Source organism: Rhododendron vialii, chromosome 2a, assembly GCF_030253575.1.
Source record: "Rhododendron vialii isolate Sample 1 chromosome 2a, ASM3025357v1".
Taxonomy (NCBI): domain Eukaryota; kingdom Viridiplantae; phylum Streptophyta; class Magnoliopsida; order Ericales; family Ericaceae; genus Rhododendron; species Rhododendron vialii.
In genome coordinates this window covers 6,683,979-6,700,344 of record NC_080558.1, presented here as the reverse complement: position 1 = coordinate 6,700,344, position 16,366 = coordinate 6,683,979, and the positions used below count along the sequence as shown (strand labels likewise).

Below are 16,366 nucleotides of genomic sequence, written 5' to 3'. Positions count from 1 at the left end.
GGATCATTGAATGCGAAAATAAATTGCTACAATAAAACGACGGAGGTCACTCTGAAATCTGGAGTCCAATTGTAGAGAAGCCGGTCCACATTTATTTACACCATATGGAGCCACGTGTTCCCCCAACCACCAAGCCCTCCTTCCCCGCTGTCTACTGAACTCACGAGTCCACTTCCACTTCTTCTTCTCTCTCTCTCCCTCCCTCTCTCTCTCTCTCTAAACATCTACATTTCACTGATTTCAGTCGTACTGTCCGGTTTCCGTCTCAACTTCCTTCTCTCTCCACGCACCCTTTTCGACTCCGCCGATGGACGTAGCTTGCCAGCTCGTCTGCTGCGGTGGAATCGACCCTCTCCGTCACACCACTTCTTCTCTCTCCTCCTCTTCTTCTTCCTCTTCCTCTTCCAGCAGCACAACAATCACCACGCCTCGCCGTCGAATTCCGTCCGCGATTAGGGCTCGGAGGAGGCGGAACGGCGTCGTTCGGGCCGTCGCCACCGAGCCCAAACCCACCGAGAAAGGGCCGAGAGTAGTGAATGGATCCCCGAGCTCGTCTCCATTGAAGCCGGTCAATGGAGTTTCCACGGTCAGTGAAGCTAAACTGAGTATCCGACTCTCTGTGCAAATTCCTGCATAAGATGCTTTTAAAGACATAAAAACTAGTATTTATTTAAAATACTTACAAGTATTGAAAACATAAATAAAAATAACTTAGATAACCATTTCGTTAATTCAAAATGCATTACTTAAAAATTAGTATTTTTCTCGCTTTTTCAGCGGCAATATACTATAATTAAACTCTTATACTAGATTTGAGTATAACTATAATGTTGGAGACCTTGGCGTATGCCCAAAGGTCCTATATTTAGGTGGGATATATATACATGCTAATAACGCATAACAACGCAATGGGCTGTCAATAAAGCAGGAAAATGATATATATATATATATATATATATATAATTTCTTTGTGTTGAAGTGCCTTGAAAAGTGTAAAAGCCGAATTTTGTTTTTTTTATTCTTCTCGCCTTATTGACAACCGAGTGGGCTGTTAAGTGCATAACCGATACACTCTCTTTATGTATATATGTCTATGTATTGTGACTTGTTCATTCTCTTATTTTTGTCGAATTAATGTTTAGTAGCGGGGAAAATGCAGGAAATGGCAAGGAAATATAATGGTGTTTGAATACATGCAGCAATGCTATAGAAAGAAACATTATCAAGCTGAACTGACTGCTAAAAGAATTGAAGTGAATTTGTCTTCGAACAGTTGAATGCCCCTTGGATTTCCCTCCCTCCCTAGTGATCAGTGTAGTAGGACTCACGATAAGTTACAGTTTTTGGAATCAATTCTGCGGAACACTTAAAAAGAAAACTCATTTTCATGAAATCTTGAAAAGATGTCCAAAAGATTCTCAAGAATTGGTTTCGATAGATTTAAATAGGATACATGCATGTAGAGTGTTCTTATTGCCAAAACTAGATAATGGAAAGTTTTTTCACGAACCCAGTTCCGAAGTGCATCCAAACAGAATCTAAAAATGGGTGCATTAGCAGACTTAATTACAAACAATTTGCGGATTGAAAAGAGTGCATTTGCGGAACAATACAACGCAATTTTAAAAGCTTTGGGACTCGATATAATTCTTTATGCGGTTTAAAACAAAGATGATTGTGAAACGCTAAACACAATGTGGGAAACTTCACTTGTACTGTTCAGAGATCAGTTGATCAAAAAGAGGTAGATAGTCTTCATGATACAGCTTTTTAAGGCAAGTAGATAATTACTATGAGATATTTGATTTGTATCCACTAAATATGTTGTGCCGAACACGAAATTGAGAATATAATAAATCAACAAGCGATAAACAAGAACACAAGGATATACGTGGTTCCGTTCAAGCACAAAGCAAGAACGTACTCCACGGGGAAAAGAGCAAGAGGATTCACTATAAACGGGGAGAGAAACAAAGAGCCGGCTATACCCGTAACTCTAATTGAAGCACCAAACAGATATCTAGGGACAAATCTCTGGTGAAACCCAAAAGGGAGACACAAACCCTTGGTGGAACCCTAAGAGCATAAACAAAACCCTAATATCTAAGCCCTTGGTCAAAAGACCATAACCCTAGGAACCCCCAAGGTCCCTATTTATAGGAAAACACTAAATAAACCTAAACCGAATAGGAAAAGGAATCCTAGTCAATTTAGGAATTCTAGTCAATTTCCAACAAATCTCCACCTTGACTTGAATTCCATCGAATTCAACACAATAGGCAATCCTCTCCTTTAATCGCTCATCTCCCCCAAAAGCCCCCCCACGGGGCCATCACCAACGGCACAAACGAGTAAGGCTCAAGCACACCTGCTTGACCTTGTAAACGCGACTCAGGAAACCCAGCCGCACATGCCTCCAAATTGAGCCTCTATCTTCCAACGGGCACCTCCCACCCAACGCATCCCTCCCGAATGCACTCGAAGATCTGCTCAAACTCCACACGGAGTTAATTACCGACTCTACCACAGAGTTAAAAACCCAACACTGAGTCAACCTCGAATTCACCGATGAAGAACCCAAAGATGTAGCACCCACAATCGTACTACCATCAAGCACATAGAGGTTATTCGATTTCCGACCCTTCATCAAAACACGAGCACCCTTCAAAACCCTCAAGACTCCACCTTCAGCGGTATGCTTCCGACCCAAAGAGTCAAGAGTACCCAAAGAGATAAGGTTCCTCTTCAAATCTGGTATATGTCGAACACCAAACAACGTCCTCACAAACCCATCATGCATTCTGACTTTAATTGTTCCAATCCCAACAATTCTACAGGACATGTTAGTCCCCATAAGAACTGTACCACAGCTGACCGATTCATAAGTATCGAACCAATCTTTATTCGGACACATGTGGTAAGAACATCCGGAGTCCAGAATCCATTCGTTATTCGAACAGACATCACCGACACTCACAGAAAGAACCATAAGTGAATCGTCGGAATCTTCTTCAACAATACCAGCAACAACCTTCTCTTCAAAATTATCCTTATTTTTCAACCTAGGACAATTTCTCACCATGTGCCCATATTTCCTACAGTAAAAACACTTTACTTCCTGATTTGTGGAACGAGAGCCAGAAACCCCTCTACTGCCATAATCCCTCTCAGAAGTTCTTCCTTGCACCATCAAACCCTGAGCATCAAAATCACCACCCTCACCGGATACTTTTTTCCTCAATTCTTTCGAATACAAACTAGACTTAACGTCCTCCATGGAAATCGTATCCCTCCCGTAAAGTAGGGTAGTAACAAAATGCTCATAAGATGCAGGCAAAGAACATAACACAATAAGGGCTTGATCTTCATCATCAATCACAACATCAATATTTTTTAAATCCATAATAATTCGATTTAACTCATCTAGATGGTCTTTTACGGGCGTACCTTCCCTCATACGAAACGTATAAAGGCGCTGCTTCAAATACAACCGGTTGGTAAGAGACTTCGTCATATAGATGCTTTCCAACTTCAACCAAATACCGGCAGTAGTATCCTCCTCCCCGACCTCGCGAAGCACATCATCGGCTAAACACAACTGAATCGAACTGAGCGCCTTCGCATCGAGATCCTCAAACACACTATCCTGCATATCAGCAGGCTTCTTCAATTTTCCTAACAAAGTCTTGTGTAATCCTTGTTGAACAAGCAAAGCCTTCATCTTAATACGCCATAAACTGAAGCTAGTGCTCTGCCCATCGAACTTCGCAATTTCGAAACGAGTCGCCATTGAAACGATCACCAATTGCACAATACGCAACAGAAAACAAAAGCCTCGGATTGAAACCCGGAGCTCTGATACCAATTTGTTGTGCCGAACACGAAATTGAGAATATAATAAATCAACAAGCGATAAACAAGAACACAAGGATATACGTGGTTCCGTTCAAGCACAAAGCAAGAACGTACTCCACGGGGAAAAGAGCAAGAGGATTCACTATAAACGGGGAGAGAAACAAAGAGCCGGCTATACCCGTAACTCTAATTGAAGCACCAAACAGATATCTAGGGACAAATCTCTGGTGGAACCCAAAAGGGAGACACAAACCCTTGGTGGAACCCTAAGAGCATAAACAAAACCCTAATATCTAAGCCCTTGGTCAAAAGACCATAACCCTAGGAACCCCCAAGGTCCCTATTTATAGGAAAACACTAAATAAACCTAAACCGAATAGGAAAAGGAATCCTAGTCAATTTAGGAATTCTAGTCAATTTCCAACAAAATATCTGGGCTTTTCTTAGAAATCCAAAATTTTGTTTTTCTGTTTTATCTTTTTCCCACCGCATCTTTGCAATCAAATAAAGTGCCATTTGGAATTAGTTTTTCTTACTGGGAACTAAGTCGTACCTCTATTTGATTGCCCTATGAAGTACTGATGGTTTGAGATCTGGAATGGCAGAGAATCGGTGATGTTTCAAAGGAGATCAAAAGAGTGAGAGCACAGATGGAAGAAAATGAACAGGTGGCAATACTTATGAGGGGGCTTAGGGGTCAGAATTTGAGTGATTCCCAGTTTGCTGATGAGAACATTCAGCTTCGCCTTGTGGAGGTTTGTGTGTTGCTTTGATTGGTTATTTGTATCAGCTGATGCGAACTTTCACTTCCTTTCGGTTTTTTTTATTGTTACGACGTATATGTATTGAATTCAAGTTTCTATGAGTGTTTAAATGAAACATTGCAAGTTTTTAGATGCACTTTAAGTTGTTGGCTTTTGGAAAACGTGGCTATTTTTGCTGTTAAATAGACAAGTTCATCTTGAGCAATTTGAAAAATCCAGTGTGCAAAGGAGAATAATCGAAACTTTCCAGGAGAAACATGATCCGTCTTTACTATGCAACCAGCGAGTCTTTGCTGTAGTGTCTATTATTCTGCAAGCCTTGTTTTTTCTTCAAGCTTCAAGATCTTTTGGTTAACTTTTTAGATTCTTGATGAATTTCTCTAATATTTTTGTTAAATTAATTTTAGAATTCCTGTCTTTATTTTGAAAAAGAAGATAGATTGATTTCAGTGTGCTTTTACCTGTATAGGTTATAGGTAGGTGCATCTATGGGGTAGTGGGACTAATCAATTCTGCTGAAAGAAGATGACTGATATAATAAGATTGGGTCCGCATAGAGCTCATCAGTGCTTGAACGTAATTGCTTGAAATTTGCATTTTCAACGGTCTGAAATTTGTTGCAGCTTTCTTGTTCTGTAAGCGGAAGCCAAAAGCGCCTTCTCTTGCTTCCAAATAATTAACTTTGCTTGAAGTTATTTCTATAGCATAAGCTATTAGTGGAAGTTGTGCCAAACACACTCCCACAGTAACATAAGAAAGTAGAAAATAAGGAACCCTGTATAGATAACTTCGAATCTGCAATAGCTAACTGCTGGTCTGCAGCCATAAATAACAGTGTACATACTGATCTAGGATCCAAAAAGATTGACGTTTACGTAATATGTGTGTGTTGAATTTTGCTTGACTTGATGATGTAGCACCGCCACGGACACGCGACACGACACGGACTCTCCCATGCGCCAATGTTAAAAAATTGGAAGACACGACACGTTAAGGGACACGTTTTAAATGATATATGTTTATACAGTTATATGTATAAAAAAGCTCTAATTCTATATGTGTAACACCATATATAGCTTAAATCTTATTTATCTTCACATTGTTCACGAAAGTATTCCAACAAATAGCGTTTCATCACTTTCATCATCTGTGTGTCTTAGTCATCAATAAACTTATCATATGGTACACAAAGAAGAAAGACTTTTCTAAGCTTTAACAAGAGTCTTAACCATTTCGTTTAACACCCCGACATGTCTTGTGAGTGTCCCAAGAGTGTCCTGAGCATTTTTTGGAGTGTCCCTGGAGTCTCCAAACAAAAAACGTTGAGAAAAAGGAGGACACGTTGGATTTGAGTGTCAGACGCGTGTCCGGAGAGTATTGGTGTCCGAAAAGTGTCAGACAACGATACGCGAGCTCTGACGAAGTGTCCGTGCTACATTGATGACAACTATTTCCTCCAAGTTTTAATCATGCTATAAGATTCATGCAGGCCAGGTTTGAAGGTGACAAAAGTTTTGTGTCACTACAGATCAGCTAGTTTTGACTTTGAAGCACAATTTTGTGAAGTATATAGTTTATATGTAAACCAACTAACCAAGTAGAGCTTTGCATTTGTAACTTACTATGTCATGAAACTTCAAAGTTTTGTCGTAATCAGTGAGCTTCACTGGTTTCGTATCGCAAAGTAGACTGGAAAGCCTAAGCCTGTGGCTGCAGAATTTCATAAGAAGTACAGTCAAGGAATTTTACCAATAAAAAAATCCATTTCGTGAAGCTCAAGGTTTTAGATAGGTTGTCATTGACTCATAAATATTTGGAGCTCTTGGGTTGGAACTCCCTTTTTCATCTAATTATTGAGGGTTGTGTTTTCTGCTTCTTTGTGCTTTTTCAGGTTGATGAAAGCAGCGAGTTTTTGCCTTTGGTGTATGAACCTGCTAGCATATCTGCATACTGGGGAAAGAGACCACGTGCTGTTGCAACACGCATTGTACAGTTGCTATCAGTTGCTGGAGGTTTTCTTTCCCGTCTTGCCTGGGATGTGATAAACAAAAAGGTTAAAGAGGTAATGTTCAGTCCTACGCTTGCTATTTGGACTTACTGGAGAGTTTCTGACTGTCTCATAATTTTAATAGTCTGCACCAGCTTTTGGTATGAATAAAAGAAGTATGCAAGTTTCTTTGGTTTTTTCTTGGGTTTTTGTTCTACATGTGAAAGCTTATAAATTACTGGGAGCATCTGTTTACAAGTCGCTCTGAAATTCACTTCTATAAACCAATAATTTGTTAGGTGTGTCTTGTTCTATTACTCATGACTTTGAAGAACAAAATACAAAATATATTTATTTCTGCCTTGTAATTAATCTGGATGGTAGGATATTCACAAGCGTCAATTTGATCACTAAACTCCAATTGCTTATGAAAGACGATGTATGGATATTCCATTGAGAATTCGCCTTTTAAGTACTTCGGTTATCCTTAGGTGACAAACGTATGGTGGAGTTCTTTTGGGCTCCATTGTTGAAGAAGATTGGCAGGGAGTTGGAGGGGTGGAATATAGGTCTAGGGGAGTGACTCTTGTTAATGTACTTCGTAGTTTTTCGTTCCCTTTTTGCCTGCGGGAGAGATAAGCTGGGATTTTTGAATTCCATTGGTACAAGCAACTGACAAATTGACTTAGCTATCCTACTTTAGGGGGTTAGGGGTTAAAATTTTGTACATGTCCATCTTTCTACTCCATTGTTCCTTGTCTATTAGTATTGACTATTATTTCGTTTTCCCGGTAACTAGAATGAAGTTTCTCGAGCTATTGAGCTTAGGGATATTGTCACCTCTTTGGGTCCAGCATACATAAAACTTGGGCAAGCATTGAGCATTCGACCAGATATACTGTCACCTGCTGCAATGACTGAGCTGCAAAAGCTCTGCGACAAGGTATGAGTGGCCTTTCATTTAACAATTCAACATCCACTAAAACTACATATGATTCAACTGCAAGGTCGCTGAATTTGTTTCACTGTTTTTCTAAAAATCAGGTTGGACTTGCTCTGTTATACTTAGGAAATGCTCTCTCTTTTTATCCGCGTTAGGAAATGCTCCTTCAAATAGCCTAATGCATCTCTATCTTAATTCTGTAATGAACTTCTGTTTGTAATTTGGTGATGGTTACGAGTATCTGAAAATGAAAAGGACCAAGAAGCCGAACGAAAGGGTGCTCGGAAGTAGATAAGGAAGTTCTGAGATAAATAGGACATGGGGATGTGCAAATTAGAAGATTTGGAAAGTGGTTGCCTCTTAATTGCTATTTCTTGAAGTCACTGAGGCGGCATGAAGTACCATGGATGGGATTCTAATATTTTAACTTGGTTTGCTAGTGATAAACTGAGCATTATAATAGCTTGTTGCATGTAGAGGTAGTGACTCAATTTTTTAACAAAGGGCACAAGAAGTATCCCAAGAATAATTTTTCTCTTTATGATTATGGTTCCATTTTGGACTCATCCCTGCAGAGTAAACCTTGGACACCTGCAACAACCGACATGAATTTTCTACTTTCAGTGTTGACTTATTGTTTCTCTCTTCGTACTTTTGAAGGTTCCCTCATATCCAGATGACGTTGCTATGGCTCTTATAGAGGAGGAGCTTGGTCAGCCGTGGTATAACATCTATTCTGAGCTGACTTCCTCACCAATAGCGGCTGGTAATCTCCACAATTGATATTGTTACCTGAGTGAACATTATTTTAGAGCATGGGGATGTCCAGTTGAAATTGTGAATTATAATTACCATTTGGTTGTTCGCTTGTTATTTCATAAGTAGAGTCTGCATGAGCCTTGAGTTGTACACTGGTAAATACTTGTCCCTTAAACGTACCCACAAAATGTCTGGCCTTGTTGCTTAATACATATATTTTTCTTGTGAACTTTTTTGGCAGCATCTCTTGGACAGGTGTACAAGGGTCGGCTAAAGGAGAATGGGGATTTGGTTGCTGTAAAAGTACAGAGGCCATTTGTCCTCGAGACAGTGACAGTTGATTTGTTCGTCATAAGGAACTTGGGCTTGGTTCTTCGGAAGTTCCCTCAGGTACTTTTCCTAAATCACAAGTCTTGCAGTCTATTTTTTGTCCCGAAGGGATTTTTTTGTCATTTTGTAAGGGAAAACTGTAGTTTCGCTGATGCTTCCTGTCATAAAACTGTTATTATTCAGGTTTCTATTGATGTTGTTGGTTTGGTGGATGAATGGGCTGCCCGTTTCTTTGAGGAGCTTGATTATGTTAATGAGGGTGAAAATGGAACATTCTTCGCTGAGATGATGAAGAAAGACCTTCCACAGGTGGGTTTGAGTATCTTTACAAGTTTTTTTCATTTTTTTTAATCCAACTTATGTGTTGACAATTTCACTCTTTGCGGAGTTTTAAGTCGGATACTGTCAGTTGCATGCTTAATGGTATTTATCGGACAGCCAAATATCAGAAAGCTAGTCATGGTTTCAAAAGAAACATGTGATCACACGCCTAAGTCTAAAAGTCACGCTACTTGCTTCCTGTTGGCACCATGTTGTATGGACCCTTAAATATACTGCATTTGGGGTTGCTGCCAATCAACCTGATTGACTCAGTTGGGAAATACCAGGGGTGAAGAACACCAAAGATTTAAGGTTCCAACAAGGATGTTTGGTTCTGCATTTGTGCTGTATGATTGTCTGATTGCGAATTTATCATCAACTCAGCGTGTCAGCCACAATTTTTAACCAAGCCAAAGGGTGTTGTTTTGTGAATCAATTAGAAGGATTCCACCCAGGGAACTACTAAAAGTTGGACAAATGAAACTAGTATGGTCTTGGTAGATTGTCGTGTAGATATTATAACCTACTCTTGAATCTTGACATATCAATTGCATATCTTTTTAAGTATTTCTAAATTACCCCTTCGCATTTTTGAGTCCCATAGAAGGTTTTTGAGGATTCCATTTTACCATTTTGTAGTTTCTCTCATTTGTTTTTTAGCTGTCAAGTTTAATAAGTGTGGGTATTGTAGATGTCACTTTTTAAGATGTATTTTGATACTTCTGATTTATTTTTGTCCCAGGTAATTGTACCTAAGACCTATACTAAATACACTTCAAGAAAGGTTCTTACTACACAGTGGGTAGACGGGGAAAAGCTTTCACAAAGCACAGCAGATGATGTTGGAGACCTGGTCAAAGTTGGAGTCATATGCTACTTAAAGCAGGTGATTAATCTAGTAAACAGCTAAAATTCCACTGGGGATAGACATTTCTGACTCGTCTATATTTACTTGTGTGTTTGTGTAGTCAAGTTGGATATAAGTTATATTTGTTTGTTCTCTATGTTGTTTTATTTTGTTTGTTTGAACGGCGAAAAAGGAAATTTTATTAATCTTTGAAATGAAAACAAAGACTAAAGGGAGCAAGGAGAAAGGCAACAATTGCCTATCCTCTCCAAATCCTTGATTCGCAAGATGCCAACCAAGGGACAAGCCCAACACCTAAAAAGCCTAAAAGCCCAAATAAGACAATAAGCACAAGTGGGATGCAGCCCAAACACCCAAAAGGCCTAAAAGCCCAAATATACAAATAAGCCCAAAAACACCTAAACCCTAGCCCAACAGCAGATACAAAACCCCAGCCACGGAAACAGCCTCCAACCACCAAAACCCCTGGTGAACCACCACACCCCGAAAACCCAATTGGACCGAAACCCTAAACCAACAGAATCCAATAACAGAAGATACGCTGCCACAATCGCCACCGCACACCCTGTCATGGAAAGACCCAAAAAGCACAAGAGCAGTGCTCAGATCTACGGTCACACCACCGCCGGACGCAAGTCTCCATCGCCGTTAGGCAAAACCAAACTCACTCAGGAATGAGCCGGCTGGAAGCTATGTGAACCTCGCCCCCAAACCCCACGTTCTCTATGTTGTTTACTACCTTCTGACATGAGAAAGTGGACTTCTTAAAAAATTCCTATGCTACATGGACTCTGGTCTGGGGTATGTGTCTAAGCATCGAATTCATCTCCTATGTGCAACGATATTGGGGCATGACAAAGTTTACATAATTCTTTATATCCTTTTTTGTAATAAGGCAAAATCATATTATAGACTTACTTGTTGGCTGAATATTCAACTCTACACGTCATAAACATATTTGGTTCCCTTACCCATATGTTGTGTGCTGGTCATGGGTACTACTTGTGTGATAGAATCTGTTTCTTGGTTAGTGGCGGAGTAATTTTTTTTTCAAGCAATTAGAAACTTTTCCTATTATTAGAAGAACTAAGCAGAAGTGCAATGGGTATAGATGAGGATAAGAAGTCCATCCATGAGAAAGGAAGAGAAATGAAGAAAACGGAACTACAACAAACAAACTGCTTTCCAAACTCTAGAGATTTAAAAAAAAAAAAAAAGGAAATCCCTTTGAAGGGAAGTGAAAATTAACTCGACAACCAAAACAAGTAGCAAATCTAATCCCATAGATCTTGAACTTCTTCTTCATTTCTTCTTTGTTGACTAAAACTAGACCATCCATTGTCTGAAGTGTATAACAATGACAGTATGTGCCTTTTGCAACTATTATGGTTGTCATGAGAAAGACTTGTAATTAGGCATGCTTCACCATCAATAAGTGACTATTTTGTCAGGCTAAAATTTTTGAGCTTAGTGCCGGGCTAATAGGGTAGCCCAACTGGTCGGGCTTCGGGCTGGGCCGGTCTTCAGAACCTCTAGCCCAAACCCTACCCATTGGGATTGAGTGGGCCTAGGGCCAGGCTAAATATCATCGGGCTCGGGTGTACTCTAGGCCACTGGTCCAAATTTACACCCCTAGTAAAGAGGATGCACCTAATGCTTGTCTAATATAGGGAAAAATTGCCTAGGTGGAACAATATTATCTAGCATTATCTACCAGTTTATTTAATTTATAAGAAAACACTAATATATCTTAGGCCAGGGAAAATAACTTCATAACGTACATAATGGAGAGTTCGAAATGTAAAATCTCTTATATTCGACTCCTTCCATGCTCATAAAAACTATACAGTATGTTGTTCTGCTGTCTGTCTTTCCATTACAGTTCCCTTTTGCATCTATGGTTTGCAACTTGCACTACCTGTCTTGCTGCAAATTCCAGCTCTGTTCTTGAGTAATTGTGTTTTTCTGGGTCGAGTACGAAAAAGCTTTCCGTATGTTTCCTCCATTATCTTGCTCATTGTCATTTGGATTTACAGTTGCTTGATACTGGATTCTTCCATGCTGATCCACATCCTGGGAATATGATCCGCACTCCAGATGGGAAGCTAGCTATCCTTGATTTTGGTAACAATTTCCTTCGCAAATGTTTGTTTAGCAGCATCACTAACATTCTCCTTTGATGCTTGTTTGGGATTGTAGTTTCTCATTCTTAAGTAAATGCACGGATTGGATAAGCTAGTTTTTGAAAAGATTTGAGTCTATAGAATTTAAGCTATGCTGAAAAGAAGCCTGGCAAAACTCTACCAGTTTGCCATCCATCAATTCCCACAAAGTTTTTCATTTGAGATTACCATAAACTATGCTGAACAGGATTTTCCAAAGGCAAGTTGCCGAAGAGTGAGCCCATTGAAGCCTAACTGTTGGAAAACAGATTATTGAGTGATACAACTAGAAATTTAGACACACACTTCAAATATAAGGGATGATGTAACCAATTGTCTTATTGATGTGGAGGCAAGGAGACTGTCTATTAGCACGAGGGAGTTTTTTGGGTGAGGTGACCATCATCTTTCTCTCTTTTTTCCCTTACAAATTTCAGTTTGGAAAGGAATTGTGTTTTACATTAAATGATGGATAACATCAAATGCAAAAACGGGTGGGACATGCTTTCCCTACTGTTCACGAGAAAAAACAGAGAACTAAATTAAGTAGAGACACTTCAACTGTTTTGAAGAATTTCTTGTGAGCCACACCATGCAAAATGTCACAGGACTAGAAATACTTAGAGACCTGATTACGACTTTTTTGATTTGGTGGTAACTGCTTTGATTACTCCAAAAAAATCATCATCATACAATGTGATACTTGAGGAACAGTCTTGAACATTCTAATGAATGTTTTTGCTGTATCAGGCCTAGTCACAAAACTGACAGATGATCAGAAATATGGCATGATTGAAGCTATTGCTCATCTTATTCATCGGGACTATGCAGCTATAGTCAAAGATTTCGTCAAACTTGATTTCATTGCCGAAGGTGTTAATTTGGAACCCATCTTGCCTGTTTTGGCTAAGGTATTTGATCAGGCACTTGAAGGCGGCGGAGCAAAAAATATCAACTTTCAGGAGTTGGCATCCGATTTGGCTCAAATTACATTTGACTATCCATTCAGGATACCTCCGTATTTTGCTCTTATAATTAGGGCGATAGGGGTGCTGGAAGGCATAGCTTTGGTGGGGAATCCTGATTTTGCTATTGTAGATGAAGCTTATCCATACATTGCGCAGGTATTGAAATACTAAAGCTGGGAGACTATATATAAGCACACAAGAATGGGTTCTAGATTTGCTCTTTCTGATGCATTCACCGTGATAGCTTAATACAGGCATTCATACTATTTTATCCTTAATGCGCTAACTAATATTATCGTCTGTTATGGGAAACTTGCTTAACTAAACAGAACCAAACTTTTGACGTCAGTTTATTTGTATCCTTTGTTAGAGGCTCCTGACTGATGAATCACCACGCCTAAGGAATGCTTTGCGCTACACGATATACGGAAAATCTGGTGTATTTGATGCTGAAAGGTTCATTGATGTCATGCAAGCCTTTGAGAATTTCATAACTGCAGCCAAAAGTGGAGGTGGTGAGGAACTGAGTGGGGATATGGCTGAGCTTGGCATTCTGCAAAATCAAAGCAGCTATGGATTTCCCGGTTTTCCAATTAGTGCATCTCAACAAGAGCAGCCAATTCAAACAAGAGCAGCCTTGGCATTTCTATTATCAGAGAAGGGAAACTTTTTTCGAGAATTTCTTTTGGATGAGGTACTTCTGAAAATAATCCGTTATTCATGCAACTTGTTCTATAAGACATATCCCCGTTAGGATTGTTCATGTAATGGCCCAAGCACACCACTAGCCCAGTATCTTTATTTTGATTCACAAGCCACACCATATGGCCCAAAATGCTTATGCCCAAGATACTAGTAGTAGCTTACATGGTTTGTTATATACCCAAAATCATCCATGTGGACTTCCAATGTGGGACGGGGGTGTTACAATCTCCCCACCTTTATAGTCTTGTGCCCTCGTGAGGGGTTCAGCACTAGAATCACCAACAACCAAATCAAACCGAAGTCCAAGGCCCACATGGTCATGTACACGGATTGCTCTGATATCATCTATAGCGCCCCAAGCAGACCACTGCCCCAATACTTCGATTTTGATCCACAAGCCACGCCACATGGCCCAAAATGCTTAAGCCCAAGGTACTAGTAGTAGCTTACATGGTTCAACATTCTTTTTTTTCCCGATTACGATTGGTGTTGTGAGTAGCAGCTGGGCAAGGACGAATCTAAAAGAAAGGAAATGAGAAAATCACATTATTAACTACTTCCTGTTCATGGTTGAGAACAGAAGACTTCCAATTAAATTAACAATATGATACAGTTGCATGAGGGATAACTGACCCTTTAGATCTACTTTCAAGTTTCAACTAATAATGTCGGGCATGTGATTCTTCCATAGTTCAATGGTAAGAACTGCTATTTGTAGGGTTCGTTTATGGTAGGCTTAGAACCCTGAAGAATATTTCAGGCTCATTTTATCTATGCTATTGACAGTGGTTTCTTTCTACCAGTCCTTCCCCTACTCGATACATACGTTTAGCTGTTTCTCTAATTATTGTTGGTTGTTTTTGTATTTTGTGACATTATTCATGAATTACTTAATAGTTTACTCTACAGACTGATGTGGAATGACAACCATCTCTGTGTCCATCTACCGAGTAGTTTTCTGGTTTTTCTTTTTGTTCTCGTCTTTCCAATTAGGTTCTCTTAAAACAGCATCTCTCTGCCTTAGACACCAGAATTATATATTCTTGATTGAGTGGATTGAGTGGATGGGTTTTTTTTTTTAGGACGAAGAGAACAAAATAGGGATGTTGAAAATCTAACTTCTTCCTTTCTTTCTTCCTCTTTTGACATGTAAAACAGATTGTGAAGGGTATTGATGCAGTTACAAGGGAACAGTTGGTAAGAGTGATGGCAGTCCTTGGACTTGGAAATGTTACCCCAGTTTTCAGTATGATTCCGTCTTTTGGACCCATTAGGACCGCAGCTCTTCTACCTACCATAACTGAGGAGGACAAAGTCATATTGAACAATGTTCAGAAAATCCTCGAATTCTTGACGGCAGGAACTACAGTAAAGAGATCATCAAACCAGGTATCAAAAAGCTCTGTTTGTTAACAAATAGAAACCTTAAAGAAGAGCAAAATAGAAAGAAAGGAAGTAGAACAATTGAGAACATATAGCCACATATATCAAATAAGTAGAGCATGGTACATTGAAATTTCCCCATTATTTGGTTCCATTTTTGAAGCTGTAGGACAATTTGGTTGATGTCTTTCTGAACTTTTCTGAGAGTAACCAAACATGAGTTCCTGCGAGTGTTTGGGATTTGAAACTGCAAATAACGGGGAAACTCACAACACAATTCCTTAGGTTAACACAATTATTAAGTTTACGTGCATTTCAATCCTATCTTCCAGCTCTGGAATATGAATTCTGGCACGAAACTAGCCTTATTTTCAATTGGAACAACTGAATCTCTCTCTCTCTCTCTCTCTCTCTCTCTCTCTCTCTCTCTCTCTCTCTCATCTTATTCTTTAATTGTGTCTGCAGACTGTTGATGTTACTCAGGTGGTCCAAGAACTACTTCCTGTATTGCCAAGCCTCTCCGTTAACGTGCTCCCTGAGATCCTTAGTCGGCTATCTTCCCGAGTACTGGCACGCTTAATTCGAGATACATTTTTACAGTGACTCCTACTTAACGATCCATGAAGGTGTACATATATTGGGTAGTCAAATATTCCAATCATTCACATCCAAATGATTTTCCTAATTCCTTGTCTCTATGCCCATCTGATTTGTCCACAAGCTGTAGCCTATTGGAGGCTGAATGGATGCAAATTTTGGGAGGGAAAAATAAAACATATTAAAAATGTAGTTTTCCCATTGCCAATTTGTATAAGCTGAGGTAGTGTCCGATGAGGACCTTTTCTTTTATTTTCTTCTCTTCTTCTTGTGCTGGGAACGATCCTGTGATGTATAGACGTCTAACATGTATATGTTGCACTGGTTGCAGAGAATTAAGTTATCTTTCTTATGTTTATTCACATGGAGAAGCTCATTATACGCATAAATACGCATCTTCTCAAAAGGAACTTCACTTGCGATCCCACTTTCTTTACTATTCTATCTTACAGACCGATTTTGCAGCAAGTTCGATGGAAGTAGTATACGCCCACCCCATGAAAGAGTTGAATAAGTTTGTGTAGGTTGGTGCAATTCAAATATCTTTTAAATCCTTTTCCTGTTCCCTCTCTTTTGCCCAGACGTACTGCTACGCAAATTGGGGACGTATTGCTACACAAATTGGAGATCTGATACATCCTTGAGCTATGTTTAGCTCTAGAGTAAGTACATAGATTGGATTACTACAAATTCAATACTCCCCTTTTCGTTTTTCATGAATGGA

At 39.5% G+C, this 16,366-nt stretch overlaps 2 protein-coding genes across 2 annotated transcripts in view; both read left to right on the top strand.

Moving 5' to 3' along the window:
• Nucleotides 1–16,366, top strand: part of LOC131318029 (sm-like protein LSM5) — a 57,096-nt gene that overhangs the window by 10,595 nt on the left and 30,135 nt on the right. The window lies entirely within an intron of this gene.
• Nucleotides 40–16,000, top strand: LOC131318022 (uncharacterized). Its single transcript, XM_058347798.1, has 13 exons — nucleotides 40–586; nucleotides 4,461–4,610; nucleotides 6,511–6,681; nucleotides 7,406–7,549; nucleotides 8,210–8,315; nucleotides 8,550–8,698; nucleotides 8,822–8,947; nucleotides 9,702–9,845; nucleotides 11,864–11,951; nucleotides 12,740–13,113; nucleotides 13,328–13,651; nucleotides 14,821–15,051; nucleotides 15,511–16,000. The coding sequence occupies exons 1-13, from the start codon at nucleotides 308–310 to the stop codon at nucleotides 15,646–15,648; spliced, it is 2,424 nt and encodes an 807-aa protein (XP_058203781.1). The 5' UTR covers nucleotides 40–307; the 3' UTR covers nucleotides 15,649–16,000.

Coding starts and splice junctions, on each gene's coding strand:
- LOC131318022 (XM_058347798.1), top strand. CDS start 308: ATGGACGTAGCTTGCCAGCTCGTCTGCTGCGGTGGAATCGACCCTCTC. Junction 7,550..8,209: donor TGCAAAAGCTCTGCGACAAG/GTATGAGTGGCC, acceptor GTACTTTTGAAG/GTTCCCTCATATCCAGATGA. Junction 13,114..13,327: donor CTTATCCATACATTGCGCAG/GTATTGAAATAC, acceptor ATCCTTTGTTAG/AGGCTCCTGACTGATGAATC.